The 17,542-nt window shown below is 40.9% G+C and overlaps 1 protein-coding gene across 11 annotated transcripts in view; it reads left to right on the forward strand.

Moving 5' to 3' along the window:
* Positions 1–17,542, forward strand: part of MYO16 (myosin XVI) — a 602,174-nt gene that overhangs the window by 95,170 nt on the left and 489,462 nt on the right. Inside the window, exon 1 of one of the 11 annotated variants that reach the window (XM_048854919.2) lies at positions 12,038–12,472. The exons of the other annotated variants lie outside the window; for them this stretch is intronic. Within the exon in view, the coding sequence (XP_048710876.2) occupies positions 12,445–12,472 (28 nt within the window). The 5' untranslated portion in view covers positions 12,038–12,444. Of the gene's footprint in view, positions 1–12,037; positions 12,473–17,542 lie in introns of those variants that run through there. 11 annotated transcript variants of the gene reach the window in all.

The raw sequence follows: 17,542 nt of genomic DNA on the forward strand, positions 1-17,542 counted from the left end.
TTTTCTTTTTGTGCAGGCCTTAAGAATGTGAATTATCTTCTTTGTTTCAGCACAACTCCCTCTACTGCTTTACTTTGTATATTGAAAGTACCCACTCGATTATTTGAGTTAATGAAAAAATATTTTTCTCCACTTTTCTTAGTCACTTTAAAGCCTACCTAACAGGCCCCGCTATTTTTGAATCTAGGTATTAGAACCTCTTCTGATAAAGTGATTTCTGTCAGATTCAAACAGGATGTCATCATAAAATGTTTAAATGTTCTGTCAATCCCAAACCCTCCTCTCTGCACCATTAGTATTTCCAGTATCAATCTTTTCCTTTCTTTGTTTGTGCTTAGCACAAGAAGTATCTCTGAAATTACGTGTATCAATCCCATCTTCATTCCTCTCCCCAGGTCCCTGAAGAGACTGATGATCATGTCATATCCTTCTTCACTTACTAAAACCCTTGCTGGCTTTTGAAATAATTGTTCCTGCTTTAATCACTCCCCATCTTAACAACTGCTATAGTTTTTCCAAATCTCTACTCCCTATATTTCAGACTGCAGTGGTAATGCTATTCAGTAGCTCAGAGCAGGACAATATCATCCCTGGCTTTCTCCTAATCCATCTCCAAATCCAATTCATAACTTTTCTCCTGGCTTTCAAGACTTTCTAATAAAACATAGAGAAAATAATAAATTGTTACAATCAGGCAGACACCACTGTGGGTCATGAAAATTAAGTTACAAAGTTTACAGGAAAATGATGATAACATTCCATATAAAAATGCATGTCTGCACCTTTCTTCTGTTCCCCCACACCATATTTCATAAAGGAAGAACAGCATCTTATAGTCTCTGAGAAGTCAGGTATCTTTTCTTGGCATAGGCAGACATCTACATGGAAGATTTTGTTCTTTTCCCCCAATGCCCAGTATTGTTGATGCCTGGTGTTCTGTTTCCAATATTGAGGTATATCTGAACTCATTACTTTCAGCATCCATCATCATAGACTCTTCCTGAACAAAAACCCTGCAAATCTTCTTGTTGGTGTCCTTACAGGTAATATCACAAGGAAAGTTGTATACATGCATTGATAACTAATTTATTCAGGTAGAAGCAACATTTGTGGGTGTGCCAAAGGCATGGCTAGAATCCTGGATCCATGCTGCAGAGCTGGGAGGATGTGGTTTGTACCGTGGTGGCACTCACCTCCTTTCAGCCCTCACATCATGGGATCTCCTGCTTCCATTTGGTGTCTTCGGGTACTGTTGGCCTGGCTTTCCCTTACTTCCTTCTGTGCTCTTGTCTGTTTGAGGACCTACCTCACAGCGTCCCTGTGTCTCACTTCCCTTCCCGTTTAATCTAATAATTGTCATTGGAGATGTAGGAGGAATGTGACAGGGTTGTCTTCCCTATTAAGGGTGGTGGCATCTAGGGGTCAGTTCACACATCCCGGTCATGTTGCATGGCTCTTTCAGATTTTGGGAAGATTTCATGTATGCAAATACCTAAGAAATAAGAGATATTGGTAGAAGGGAAGTGGTCCTGGAATAAGTAATGTATGTGAGAACATCAGTTAGTGTTTTCTTAAGGGTTCAGGACCAGGAATCCTGCAGAATGGGTGGGGCAGGGCTCCCTGCTCACCCAGCGAACTGGAAATGAGCTAGGAGAAGGGCACATGTGACTCCTGCCTCATAACAAGGTAGACAGCAGCAGGAGAAGGCTGCCTGGTGAACTTCTGAGCCTGAGGAGTAATATGGGGTGTGGAAAGGGCCAGGTGAAGGAAAAGTTGGCTAACATTCTGCAGCTGGCGTAAGTTACAGCCCAGCTCCAGAGCGGGGAATTGGGGCACCTAGCTGAAGAGAGAGTGACTGTTTAAAGTGCAACCCCATCTTCAGGATGGGGATTGAGAGGACCTCCTGAACAGGGGCAAGAGAGCAGACTGGGACTCTTATATGGACCTAGAGTGGCTTTGAACTGGGGTGACTAACAAAGTGAGTTAAACTTTGTAGAAAGACTTAATAACTCAGACCCCAAGAAGGGGGTACATGTTTCAAACCAATCTAGTCTGAGTACTTGATTAAAAAAACCTGAGGGGATGCTGGGCATAATGCACCTGCAGAGCCACGAGGGGCCACAACAGGGTATGCCGGAAGGCAGCACCTATCTTCCCCAAAAGGCAGGCAGCAGCAGCAGAAGTGTTTCTCCTATCATTGCTAGGCCAAGGACCAAAAGGAGACAATACCCCATAAGGTGCTACACACTTGACTATTCTAGCTATTACACCAAGCCTTAGCAGATCCTGTCTGCTTCTCTACCTAAGATTAGCAGCACTGGGAGCAGAAGCAAAAGCATTTCCCCACTTCCGTTTTCCTTTGGGGCCTCAGCCTTGGGAGAGAGGAGTGGAAGGAAGATCACCACCTCACTGAATAAAGCAGTCTTATTGATAAGACAGGAAGGGAGAGGAGTGGGTGAAGGGAGGCAGAGGAGAAGAAGAGAATTCCTCTTGGAAGTCTAGGTTTAGTAGAATCCAAACCTTCTGCTGGGCCACAGTAGCTAGCTTGTTTCCAATGCTTTTCAAGGGGTCCTGTTGAGTCAGTTTCATGTAACTCACGTAAACCAAATTGTCTAGGATTTGGTCAGACCTAGTTGAGAAACATTGCATAAAATATCATATGTGGTTTGTTTCTTCATCAGGTAGGCCGTGCAATTAGAGACTGTATGTGGAGTTTCAGAGTAACAGCCGTGTTAGTCTGTATTCGCAAAAAGAAAAGGAGTACTTGTGGCACCTTAGAGACTAACCAATTTATTTGAGCATAAGCTTTCGTGAGCTACAGCTCACTTCATTGGATGCATACTGTGGAAAGTGTAGAAGATCTTATTATATACACACAAAAAGCATGAAAAAATACCTCCTCCCACCCCTCCTTACAATGTGTATGATCACTCTCCTTACAATGTGTATGATAATCAAGGTGGGCCATTTCCAGCACAAATCCAGGTTTTCTCACCCCCCCCCCTTTTCCCACATACACACAAACTCACTCTCCTGCTGGTAATAGCTTATCCAAAGTGACCACTCTCCTTACATTGTGTATGATAATCAAGGTGGGCCATTTCCAGCACAAATCCAGGGTTTAACAAGAACGTCTGGGGGGGAGGGGTTAGGAAAAAACAAGGGGAAATAGGCTACCTTGCATAATGACTAAGCCACTCCCAGTCTCTATTCAAGCCTAAGTTAATTGTATCCAATTTGCATATGAATTCCAAGTCAGCAGTTTCTTGCTGGAGTCTGGATTTGAATTTTTTTGTTGTAAAATAGCGACTTTCATGTCTGTAATCGCGTGACCAGAGAGATTGAAGTGTTCTCCGACTGGTTTATGAATGTTATAATTCTTGACATCTGATTTGTGTCCATTTACTCTTTTACGTAGGGACTGTCCAGTTTGACCAATGTACATGGCAGAGGGGCATTGCTGGCACATGATGGCATATATCACATTGGTGAATGTGCAGGTGAACAAGCCTCTGATAGTGTGGCTGATGTTATTAGGCCCTGTGATGGTGTCCCCTGAATAGATATGTGGGCACAGTTGGCAACGGGCTTTGTTGCAAGGATAGGTTCCTGGGTTAGTGGTTCTTTTGTGTGGTATGTGGTTGCTGGTGAGTATTTGCTTCAGGTTGGGGGGCTGTCTGTAGGCAAGGACTGGCCTCTCTCCCAAGATTTGTGATTCCTGGCAAGCGTCTATAGGTGGTGTGGCTCATCCACAGAACAGTTCTTCACTGGGGAGCTTAGTCCTGTTAAAGATTATCTGTGGTGTGGTCATCAATGGATAGATAGCGTGGCAAAGGACTGATTGCCTCATGTCATTTGTCAAAACACATAAGCAATTTTCATTTTGTTGCCAGGTGAAGCAATGCAGCCTTATACAAATAAGTAATGCAATGCAATTGTAACATGTGAAGGAAAATATCAAGCTTTGTTGTGCTGATTGGAAATGGTGCAAACAGTGAACTTTTGTCATGTTTCTAAAACAGCAGCTATGGTGTTTTCTCATTATTCAAACTGCTTTCAAATAGGTCTGCATATATCCATATATACATATGCAGTGTATAAAATACTCTAATGTTAAGAGTACTGTAAGGTCAATTGTTTGTGACACCAGAAAACACTAAAAGAATAACAAAATATTCATACAGTATACTATATCAATATTTTAGCACAACAAAAGGTAACAAAACATCATTTTGGACAATGTTTTTGTTTACTACAGTATTGTATGAAATATTTCAAAAGTATTTTTTTATAAGACAAGGAAGCTGTGACCCTGCAACTCCTCAAATGAAAGGGAGGAGATAAGAATTGTGCAAATCTGATGCAACATCTGATTTTTCTGTAAAAGAGTTTATATCATAAGTCAAATGTCTGTGCTAGTTATGCCCAGTCATGACACATTTAAAAAATAAAGATAAAAGATTTTTAAAAAATCTCCAGTGCCATTATCAAACCTTATAAATCTGCACATGACATGAAATTTGCTCTCAACTAAGCAATCTTTTTTTCAGGAAGGTTAAACACAGTGAATAGCTTCTTAACATGAATCTAGTTTTCTACATTTGAGGTAGTTTTTCATCGTTACAAGACATTATCTTTGAAAACTCATGGCGATTGGGGGAGGTCCCAGATGACTGGAAAAAGGCAAAAAAATATATTCTTCTTTCTTAAAAAAGGGAAGAAGGAAAATCTGGAGAACTACAGATTGGTTAGCCTCACCTCAGTCCCTGGAAAAAACATGGAGCAGGTCCTCAAGGAATCCGTTTTGAAGCACTTGGAAGAGAGGAAAGTGATCAGGAACAGTCAGCATGGATTCACCAAGGGCAAATCATGCCTGACCAAACTCATGATTGCCTTCCATGATGAGATAACTGGCTCTGTGGACATGGGGAAAACAGTGGAGGTGATATACCTTGATTTCAGCAAAGCTTTTGACACAGTCTCCCACAGTATTCTTGCCAGCAAGTTAAAAAAAGTATGGATTGGATGAATGGATTATAAAGTGGATAGAAAGCTGGCTAGATTGTCGGGCTGAACGGGTAGTGATCAACAGCTCGATGTCTAGTTGGCAGCCGGTATCAAACAGGGATCTGTCCTGGGGCTGGTTTTGTTCAACATCTTCATTAATTATCTGGATGATGGGATGGTTTGCACCCTCAGCAAGTTCGCAGATGACATTGATCTTGCGGGAGAGGTAAATATGATGGAGGGTAGGGTCCAGAGTGACCTAGACAAATTGGAGTATTGGGCCAAAAGAAATCTGATGAGGTTCAACAAGGACAAGTGCAGAGTCCTGAACTTAGGAAGGAAGAATCCCATGCACTGCTACAGGCTGGGGACCGACGGGCCAAGCGGCAGTTCTGCAGAAAAGGACCTGGGGATTACATTGGACGAGAAGCTGGATATGAGTCAACAGTGTGCCCTTTGTTGCCAAGAAGGCTAATAGCATATTGGGCTGCATTAGTAGGAGCATTGCCAGCAGATCGAGGGAAGTGATTATTCCTCTCTATTTGGCACTGGTGAGGCCACATCTGGAGTATTGTGTTCAGTTTTGGGTCCCCCACTACAGAAAGGATGTGGACAAATTGGAGAGAGTCCAGCAGAGGGCAACAAAAATGATTAGGGGGCTGGGGCACATGACTTATGAGGAGAGACTGAGGGAACTGGGCTTACTCAGTCTTCAGAAAAGAAGAGTGATGGGGGATTTGATAGCAGCCTTCAAATACCTGAAGGGTGGTTCCAAAGAGGATGGAGCTAGGCTGTTCTCAGTGGTGGCAGATTACAGAACAAGGAGCAATAGTCTCAAGCTACTCTGGGGGAAGTCTAGGTTGGATATTAGGAAACACTATTTCACTAGGAGGGTGGTGAAGCACTAGAATGGGTTACCTAAGGAGGTGGTGGAATCTCCATCCTTAGAGGTTTTTAAGGCCCGTCTTGACAAAGCCCTGGCTTGGATGATTTAGCTGGGGTTGGTCCTGCATTGAGCAGGGGGTTGGACTAGATGACCTCCTGAGGTCTCTTCCATCCCTAATCTTCTATGATTTTCATGAAACTGTTCAAAACAGCACATTTGAACTTCCAAGACACTTGAAATCAGGTTTGATTTCAGTTCAGTATATGGTCCCAGTCCAGTAAAGCACTTAAGCACATGCTCAGCTTTATGCATGTGTCTAGTCCTGTTGAAATCAACATGTTCTTTAGGACTTTGCTGGATCAAGGCCTGGGTTTAGACACACTGTGTCAATATCCTTGAATATTCAGAAACTGCACTGTGCTGGTGCATTTAGGTTTGATCCATGTTTGCTGTGGTTATTCACATGGTAGAGCTCTAACTGTTGTTCATGTTTTTCTCCCTGTATCCAGAATTCCCTTTTTCACTGCCTAACTTCAGTCTAGAAAAGAAAAACACTCAATATGAGAAAAGAAAAACATCCAAGATGACCAATACACCACTTTCTTTGTTGACTAAATGAATAGTTTTGCAAACTCATTAGAATTATCACCTGAAATTTGCCAAGTTTCAACTGCCTGCAAAAATCCCATTGGTTCTTTCTTCACTACATCTCAAAAATCCTAATTCTTCCTCTTTGTTTTAACATTTTAAATCCTTGTTTATGCCTGGGTCATTTTCTACCATGAGTACTGTAACTTCCTCTCTCCAGTTGCTTCACCCTGCCCCTCTCCAATAGGGCTAACGGGGAAAAAAGAATTCTGTTTTGAGAAAATTTTTGAGGCTTTGAAATTTGTTTTCATTTTTCATCAGAACAAGACTTTTTGGAATATCTCAAAGAGAGAGAAGCCCCATAATAGGCTATAGCCCAGTAGTGAGAGCATTTTGCCTGGGATGTAAAAGACCCAAAGGCATATCTTTGCAACTTCAGTCTAGAAAAGAAAAACATTTGAGTTTTTCTTTTCTAGAAATTTTTTGATTTTTGAGTTGAGGTTACAGGGACAAACCATCCCGATGTGTCGAAAGAATAGTAAATATGGCAGGCGACCAGCTTGGCTTAACGGTGAAATCCTAGTGGATCTTAAACATAAAAAAGAAGCTTACAAGAAGTGGAAGGTTGGACATATGACCAGGGAAGAGTATAAAAATATTGCTCGGGCATGTAGGAATGAAATCAGGAGGGCCAAATCGCACCTGGAGCTGCAGCTAGCGAGAGATGTTAAGAGTAACAAGAAGGGTTTCTTCAGGTATGTTAGCAATAAGAAGAAAGCCAAGGAAAGTGTGAGCCCCAGAGGATGTGGAAAAAGCTAATGTACTCAATGCTTTTTTTGCCTCGGACTTCACGAACAAGGTCAGCTCCCAGACTGCTGCACTGGGCATCACAACATGGGGAATAGATGGCCAGCCCTCTGTGGAGAAAGAGGTGGTTAGGGACTATTTAGAAAAGCTGGACGTGCACAAGTCCATGGGGCCGGACGAGTTGCATCCGAGAGTGCTAAAGGAATTGGCGGCTGTGATTGCAGAGCCATTGGCCATTATCTTTGAAAACTCGTGGCGAACGGGGGAAGTCCCGGATGACTGGAAAAAGGCTAATGTAGTGCCAATCTTTAAAAAAGGGAAGAAGGAGGATCCTGGGAACTACAGGCCAGTCAGCCTCACCTCAGTCCCTTGAAAAATCATGGAGCAGGTCCTCAAAGAATCAATCCTGAAGCACTTACATGAGAGGAAAGTGATCAGGAACAGTCAACATGGATTCACAAAGGGAAGGTCATGCCTGACTAATCTAACCGCCTTCTATGATGAGATTACTGGTTCTGTGGATGAAGGGAAAGCAGTGGATGTATTGTTTCTTGACTTTAGCAAAGCTTTTGACACGGTCTCCCACAGTATTCTTGTCAGCAAGTTAAAGAAGTATGGGCTGGATGAATGCACTATAAGGTGGGTAGAAAGTTGGCTAGATTGTCGGGCTCAACGAGTAGTGTTCAATGGCTCCATGTCTAGTTGGCAGCCGGTGTCAAGTGGAGTGCCCCAGGGGTTGGTCCTGGGGCCGGGTTTGTTCAATATCTTCATAAATGATCTGGAGGATGGTGTGGATTGCACTCTCAGCAAATTTGCGGATGATACTAAACTGGGAGGAGTGGTAGATACGCTGGAGGGCAGGGATAGGATACAGAGGGACCTAGACAAATTGGAGGATTGGGCCAAAAGAAATCTGATGAGGTTCAATAAGGATAAGTGCAGGGTCCTGCACTTAGGACGGAAGAACCCAATGCACAGCTACAGACTAGGGACCGAAAGGCTAGGCAACAGTTCTGCGGAAAAGGACCTAGGGGTGACAGTGGACGAGAAGCTGGATATGAGTCAGCAGTGTGCCCTTGTTGCCAAGAAGGCCAATGGCATTTTGGGATGTATAAGTAGGGGCATAGCGAGCAGATCGAGGGACATGATCGTCCCCCTCTATTCGACATTGGTGAGGTCTCATCTGGAGTACTGTGTCCAGTTTTGGGCCCCACGCTACAAGAAGGATGTGGATAAATTGGAGAGAGTCCAGCGAAGGGCAACAAAAATGATTAGGGGTCTGGAACACATGACTTATGAGGAGAGGCTGAGGGAACTGGGATTGTTTAGTCTGCAGAAGAGAAGAATGAGAGGGGATTTGATAGCTGCTTTCAACTACCTGAGAGGTGGTTCCAGAGAGGATGGTTCTAGACTATTCTCAGTGGTAGAAGAGGACAGGACAAGGAGTAATGGTCTCAAGTTGCAGTGGGGAGGTTTAGGTTGGATATTAGGAAAAACTTTTTCACTAGGAGGGTGGTGAAACACTGGAATGCGTTACCTAGGGAGGTGGTAGAATCTCCTTCCTTAGAAGTTTTTAAGGTCAGGCTTGACAAAGCCCTGGCTGGGATGATTTAGTTGGGGATTGCTCCTGCTTTGAGCAGGGGGTTGGACTAGATGACCTCCTGAGGTCCCTTCCAACCCTGATATTCTATGATTCTATGATTCTTTGCTCTGCCTAATTCAGAGCAAGGACTTGAAACTGGGTCTGCCACATCCCAGACAAATCCAGAAATTCCATCCTAGACCTGAGAAACCTTTGCGATGAAAGTTCTATCAGAAATGACATGCTTCTGTGAAAATGTTTGGTTTTGAAGAATCAGCATTTTCTGACTGCAGATATTTTGTTAAAAAATTCCCAAGCAGCTTTACTCTCCTAGCTATCCAAAGTGCTATAGCTAAAGTCATGTTTCATACTCTCCAGATAGACCATGTCACTTCCCTTTTAAAAATGTCTGCCCTGGGTTCCATTGACCTTCTATCTCAATTTTAGCTTCCACTTCTCATCCTCAAGGCTCTTCACATCTCTACAAAGTTCTACATCTCTGTTCTCATTTATCCCCAGTTTCCACCTCATTGCCTTCACTATGCCATTGTAGCATGGGGAACGGGTCACATGCTGGAGGATTCTCTGCTCCTTGAAGTCTTTAAACCACGATTTGAGGACTTCAATAGCTCAGACATAGGTGAGAGGTTTTTCGCAGGAGTGGGTGGGTAAAATTCTGTGGCCTGCGTTGTGCAGGTCAGACTAGATGATCATAATGGTCCCTTCTGACCTTAGTATCTATGAATCTATGACTCTCACCTAACCACTCCTTTGGGATCCTTCTTTCTTGGTCCTGCCAGGAGTGCAGGGGACTGGACTAGATGACCTCTCAAGGTCCCTTCCAGTCCTACGATTCTATGATTCTTTCACTCTCCTTTTTTGTGCTGTCTTCCAGACTGCCCTCACATTTATGCCAAAACTCCTCCTCACCAGCAATGTGGAAGGCAATCAACCTCTCAATTTAAATTCTTCCTTATAACCCTATAACCCTTATAATTCATAAAGCTAGTGATAACCATTCAGTAAGCACCTAATACACTAAAAGCAAAACATATGTATGATCTAAAATGGAAATATCATTAGTGGAGGCTAGTGCATGTTGTGTCTCTCTGTAAAAGGCAAGATTCTGCTTCCAGTTACTTTGATGTAAATTTGGAGTCATTCAGTTGTTTGCAGTGTGACTGAGTTCAGAATCTGCCCTGTACGTTGTATTCTGTTTTAGGCAGAGACTGTACCTCTTTTTTTTATTACAGCACCAAGTACACTGTCTATCCTTAGCAGATAATAGCAAGTTGCCCTTCCTATTTTTCTGGCTTGGCAAATATAATATTTATGTAAACATGTTGGATTCACAAATGTACAAGATCCAACTAATATTTTTGCCACATTTGGGCCAAGCCATAATCTGATGTGTTTTCACAGCTGTAATTCTTCTATGTCTCAAGACAAAGGCCTTTTTTTGGCACTGCTCCCATCCATCTTGCTGAAGGGTTTACACAGAATCTTACTGCTTTTAGTCAGTGTCGATTGGCAGAGGCATGATGCTATTAGAAGAGACAATCTTTCTACTTAACAATAATACCATGGTTGAACCTATCAGGAATGTCACCACCAAAATCATTGCTGAAAGGGATCTCTTGTCAGATTTGTTGCCATTTGCTCATGGACTATGACTAACATTGACTCTTAGATAAGATAGATATTTATTTTATAAACAGATATGGACCAAAAATGTCCAGGTACTGATTGAGAGTGAGAGAGATACTGAAGAATGAATTAATTTGATTCTTTTGGTCTACAGTTGAGTTTTAGGAGGAAAGATTGCATGGTAATGCAATTTCTTTGTTGTTTTTGATTGGACTTATTTCCTTTTGTTATCCCTGTTATTATTTTTATTTTATTTTAAAGAAACATATTTTGGAATAAAAGAAATAACGGTAATTCATGGAAAGCAATTGTTATGCTGATCACACCTCAAAGCTGAGGTGCAATAGTTAGCCATTAGTCAGGAACTGAGTTTTCACCTAAGGGGCTTGCTAATTGATCACTGGATGTCTGAAAATATATCAGTCCACCTTGTTAGAACTTTACAGGACAGCTAATAAAATCTGAATTAGTAATCATTACTGATTAAGTGGACCTGCTCCGTACTCTACTTATCTGTTAAAAATGGCATATGTGCATAAGACCATGTAACAATATTTCAGACAAACAGTAATTCTATTTGTGGCTAGCCAATTTGATTGACTTTGCAAGATGCTTGCTCAGTGAAATAATAATAATGGTGAGTTGCACAGAGGAAGCAAAACCATTTTCCTCATCTTCAAGTACAGTGATATTTTCCAAGCATAATTTTCTTAAAATTGCTATTCAACTAGTTGACATTTTAGTATAGGTTCTGCTGCTATAGTATTCGCCAAGTGGCAGTAGCCAGATGTCCATGTTTTGCTTGTGAAAACAGTGATGGAGTCTGAGTGTTCATTTAAAATACAATGCAGGTCTGCCTTTTGTATGCCCTTAAACAACCCGGAACATGCAGAGTAATACATCAGTATGCGTCAACATGTTATTCAGAGGTCAGATAACTAAATATATCGACATTAATTTGCACTTAACGCAGTTTATTGTATATTTATAGCTGATTATATTTTCTTAGACATTTTTCTTATAATTAGAATTGTAATGGTTAAAATATGATTAGAAAAACATACATTTGTTATGAGTTCAATTGGTAAACCTTACAGTTCCTTTCTTCTGACTTCCAGTTCAGTCAGAAATAGTCCAACTATAAATACTGATGCAATTCACTACAGTCTTCAAAGAAGTGGCAAAATAAGTGCAGGTTACAGAATACAAACAAAAACATTTTTAGTTTAAAACAAGCCCACAGACAAACTGGAGAGTCTGGAGGTGGCTGTGAGCTACGTCCTCATTTTCACCTTAGAACAAACTGACAAAATGATCTGTGTTGCTAAAAGGTTATTTTTGGTAACCTGTATCAATTTCCTATTCACACAGCAACTGGTGGCAACTAAAAACAATCCCATTTGAACACCAGCTAAGAATCTGGTCACATTTGACTCACAGACAACATGAATAAATAAGGTTTAAGATCCCTTGTGCTGCTACTTCACTCGAGCTCACTCATCAAGCTTAGTTTCATCAAGCTGCCATTTGAAAGCTATTGAAAAGCCATTAACTGACAGGACTGTGAGAGCCGCAGTGCAGCAGCACACCTCAGTGCTGGAAGAATGTGGCTGCAAGTGCACGCCAATTAAATCTTACTATTCCTGGGGATGTGGGATTAGGAGCAGTGTCAATCAAGTGTGTTACAATAGCACGTGCAATAGTCATGGTTCAAGACACACAGAGGTTTATCTTAACTCCAGCAGCTGGGTGAGAATGACTTAGAAGCCTCTGCAAGATCTTGGAACAGAAGCTACATTAAATAACGTATTCTGAGGTAAACTGGATACCTGAGGAAAGGCTCTAAATAATGTATTCCGTAGGCATGACAGTTGTAGCAGAAGAGAATGCTGAAACCTGTAGGAAGACTACAATCTGAGATGAAAGAATGTCTCATTACCATTTTATCAAGTGCTGTAAGTAACAAAATGGTTATTTTGATTTTATAATTGTCTCTGTTTTGTTTTGTGAGGTGTCTGTATTTACTGCTTATGCAAAAAGTATCGGGGCAGATACTGCATGATGCCAGTTTGATAGTCATGGAAGGGAGTTAAGTTGCATGTGAATATATGCAGGCAGTATATAATGTTTCTTCTTTCTCTTGTGTACTGAGAACTTCACTGTGTGACTCAGCTCTGATTCTAGAGCCCATATTATTAGCTTTCCAAACTTCTTTTATTTATATATTTAAACAGTCATTGTTTAAAACACCCAAAGACAGGAAACATCTCAGACATAGGTCTGTGTCATGGGTACCTTCAAGGACAGCCCTGTCTCTGGTACCCAACAGGATTAATAAAAATGAAAATAAAGCCATAATTAAAACACATCATCTACTATATATCAATCCTCTATGTCCCCCCCACTAGTATTGCAATCTGCAAAATGCAGCCATTCTGTGGGACAGACTCAAAAAATAAACTTTTACCCTTGAATCATGCATGCTGCAGGTCTAAAAGAGTCTGTTTAGGATCTAAGTGTATTGGTTCAGTGCAGAGCAATATCTTATCATCTCTTTTTGGTATCTTTAACAAGGGTGTGCTTTTTTCATAGTTGCAGGTTTGATAGTATTTTCTGAGCTAATTAATTTCTTTACAAAAAAAAATCCGATGTGTGAATGGAAATAATAGGTGTCACAGCAGACTAAGAAATTATCATTTTACATTTTATTCCAAACAACCATAATTGCTTTGCTGGCTCTGGATATTTTCCACTGAAGGACTTTGAAAACTTCAGACTTCTTCTAGTATTAATGTCACTGTCTTGTAATGACAAATGGGACATTGCTGAAAGAGGTTTTCTTGCTGGATTATAGTCTTTGTTGACACAAGTGCACTGAAGGCCATTCCTGGAACTATTTTTAAAATAGTGTATTATTGTTAAGAAATGAAGAATGTTATTCTTCAGTGTTCTTGGCATGGAATTAAGGTACCTTGAAACTATTTTTTATAACTGAAGGAGAAATTAAATATTCAGGTCTCCTCTCATGTAGATTCAGTGGCATTTATGTATAAGGCCCCCTGTTACTAATGAGACTTACAAACTTAAATTCCCTGCCCATACACATGAGCACAGATTACTTACTCTTTCTGTATAACTCTAATAAAGATTTCTAATAATCAGTTTGTGGATTTTGACATGGGGGCTTAATAATGAGACTTTTGCAGCAAAACAAAACATTTATAAGATGTCAGAACTATATTGTTGATTTGCCTTTATTCACTGTGATATTTCTTTACTAATAATATAGCTGTGGCTTTAATCTGTAATGAAATTATAACCTATAATGAAATTTATGGACTATATAGCTATAGAAGAGTTCTGAAAGTAGACTTCTAGATTCTGTGATCAATAGAATTCAAAGAAAACAATAGGGGTTTATAGAGGTGAGTAGGCAAATGATGGATTCCTGGAAGCTTAGGTGTACTGACAAGGGAGACAGCAATGAAGGACTAGAAAATATGGGGTGGGTGGTGGGGAATGTATAACAGTACGGTTTATTTTCTATTATTTTGAATGCCTTGCTGCATTAATAAACTCTCTCTTAGTAAATCCGTATTTTACCACATAAAATGTTTTTAATTTTCCTCCTCAATGTTTGACTTTTGAAAGTGATGGGTGCTGCCTGGAGCAGTGATAATGCCTTTTATTACATTAGCTTCTCCACATAGCTTTAGAAATGCACCTTCACCTCTGTCTGCACTGGGGAGGAGGAGACAAATATAATGACTCTTCACTCTGCAACCTAATATCCCAAATTGTATTGCTGGGTTTATTTTTTATTTTGGTTTGGGTATTTTTGGCTAGGAGACAATTGGGATCAGAGCATAGGTATGGGTTTAGGGTAGAAGAGAGGAGAGGACAGGGTGGCAGTACTGACAATGCAATCATTCTCAGGTTCTGGGAAAGCATCCTAACCAATCAGTGGTTAGAGTCTGACTTTGTCCTCTGTGACTTATGTGTTTTATCCATCGTGCTGCTGGCTTCTGTGTGTGAGAGAGAACTAGACAGAACATGTTTGTACAGAGCTCATTCTGAGTTTCTGTAGGGATCGGGAAAAGGGGAAATGTTTTACAAAATGAAAATTATGGATACAGATAAGCCAACATATTAGCAACTGCTCACGCTGTTTGTTTGGCTTTGGCATTTTTTTGTAATTTATATTTCTGAACTAAATGTCAAGAGCCACTGCAGACTGAGAGGTGAAAGGAAGAGAGTAGGAGGGCAAATGCTGTTCTGTTCTTACTGGACAGACACAGTAGCATTAGTGTATTTTACTGGCTATTCCTACATTAATTAAATGCACTGTTGTCATTGGGAGACTGTGAAAATGAGATGTAATCCATGATTTCATCCAAACACACACTACATGGCCATTCACTCCACCACTTTGTCTCTGCATTCTGCCCAGATTGTGCCCAGGGCTGCCAATGCTGATACCTGCCACTGCAGTTACTGGTGCCTAATTGCTGTCTGCCGTCATGCTGTTTTAAGCTAAACTATCGTGAGCCCCCACTTCCATAGGGTAGGGAGCACATAACCAGTACTTTAAATAAAATTAACACAAGTACCAACAAAAGCAAAATGAAAAACAAAAAAACACAAAAAACTACACTCTAAGTCCCAAACCCATTATTCCTTTCTGCCTGCTTGAACAGCTCATGCTACCACTACTATTGGCCTTATGATTTTGTAACCAAATACCTTTGCTGCTTAGAGCTGTCGTCGTTCCTGCTGACAGTTGCTATATCGTTTTCTGCTTGGCTGTTTGCTATTGTGAGCCACACTCCGTCCCTGGCAGAGAGAACAGTGTTAGAGGGGAAATACTCCATGTCATCTGCTTTCTGCTGGGTGCCATTCTTCTCTCATGCTGAACAGTATGACCTACAACTGTAAAATTAATGTAATTTTGCAAATTATGCAGCACCGTGCTTCTACACTCTCTCTGATATCGTAGCTCTAACACAAATCTCATAATATACATTGAACTTTGTTTCCTAAATACCAATTAAGTCAGTGGAGCTAAGTTGATTTACACCAGCTAAGGGTCTGGCTCAAATCAATATATGCAAAAATTATGACCAGCAGATATGAATATCAGAACCTAGTCACACCCTTGCTGCAACATCTCTGTTTTAATAGTTTATCTCACTTAAGTATGCGTGTGCAAGAGAGAGAGAGACTTTCATTCAGGCCAAATCACACAGCCTACAGGAACTATGTCAGGAACTAGGAAGAGTTCCTATTCATTTTTACTGGTGACAAGTCAGGATTTGAACCCAGCTTTCCAAAGGTGCAAAGGTAGTGCAGTAACTGCCTGTGACATCTAGTCCCCAATTCCCACCTAATATCTAAAAAGGTGGAAAGAAGCTTCAGCTGGAGAAAAGTAATCACAGTAATTGACATGTTACAAGAGATTTTGCCTTTAAATTGTAAAAAAATTAATATTTCATAATTTGGTATTTCCCTTCTCAGATAAAATAAGTATTAGCTTTGTCTCCACTGCTAGGAACCTTAGTTGTATATTTTTATGTGTTAAAAAGTTAAGTGTGACAAGTTATGTCTACACTACATCATTTACAGTGACGCAGTTGGAGTGTTTCTAGTGAAGCTGCTCTAAGCCAATGGGAGAGAGCTCTCCTGTTGGCTTAATAACTCCTGCCTCCATGAGAAGCAGTAGCTATGTCAACAGAAAAAGCCATGTGGGAAAGCTGTGGAAGGTGAGATGGTCTCTGAAATAGTCAGTCCCCAATCCAAAAAATTCTTTGTGGATTAAAATCAGTACTTCAAATTCGGTTCTATAGTGAATGGGGGGCCAGTGCAGTTTGTGAGGCACAGGTGTGAGATGTTCCTGTCAGCTGTTGTTGCTTAGGAAATGTGCTGCTACATGCTGCAACAACTTCAGCCTTTTTTGTGCTGGTTCCATTCAGTAGAGCGAGTTGTAATCTCTTAATTTGAGTAAGTACAAAGTGTGACTCTTGATAGATTGATTTGAAAAGGAAGAGTGTGGTTTCCTGGTTAGTCTAAAATGGAAGGAATTCCTAACCACCAATCTGTGTGTCCAGGAGCAGTGATGACCAAAGGCTTCACACTGTGCTGACATTGTGGTCTAATGCCCTTGATCACCGTGAAGTTAAATAATTGGCAAATTCTTCAGCGCTTTTTTTCCCTGTTCCTACTAATGTGATTTCTCTCTTTCTAGGGTTGAGCCAGAGCCAATATTTCATTCATTTATTCCATTATATCTGATGTGCCGCAAAAATGACATGTTCTACAGTTTACACACCACAGATGGGGAAACAGAGGACAAGGAAATAAAATGACTTGTCCAAAGTCATACAGTTGGTCAATGGCAGATCTGTGAATAGAAGTGAGGTCTCCTGGCTATTAGACTAGGGCTTTACCCACTAGACCTCTCTTCACTGTAGCTTACAATATCATTATCATGTCAGCTAACTCTAGTGCCACAGTTTATTTCCACAGTAAAAGAGCTAAGTCATGTATACAGTATGGCTGTAGGGAAAACTTACTTTTCCTTGGACATGCTTGTGACAGAGGGACCTTTGGGATAAGGTTACGAGTATTACTGAAATGAGATGGTTAGCAGGACTGAGAGAAACTGTCAGCTGCTGCTGAGATTAGGAGAGGTGGCAGGGGATTCCTCTCCAGGGGTGGTCCAATAAGAAAATTGAGACAAATTCGCTGTGTGTAGGCTGCCACCGTGTGTGTGTGTGTGTGTGTATGTGTGTGTACACATACACTCTTGTAAAGGCACTGGAAAAGAAAGAGAAGACTCAGCTTCTATTTAAAAATAAGGCAAATTTCTAGACCTTATGGATGCAGGTTTGAAGATATGAACTGAGCACACTCTAAAGGATCAGAAACCAGATGATCAATAAAGTGAACCCCAAAGTTCTTGTTTAAAAACAATCATGATTTTGTGGGATCTGACTCACAATGTTTGAATCTTCATCTTCACAATATTG

Source organism: Caretta caretta, chromosome 1 (genome assembly GCF_965140235.1).
Source record: "Caretta caretta isolate rCarCar2 chromosome 1, rCarCar1.hap1, whole genome shotgun sequence".
Classification (NCBI taxonomy): domain Eukaryota; kingdom Metazoa; phylum Chordata; order Testudines; family Cheloniidae; genus Caretta; species Caretta caretta.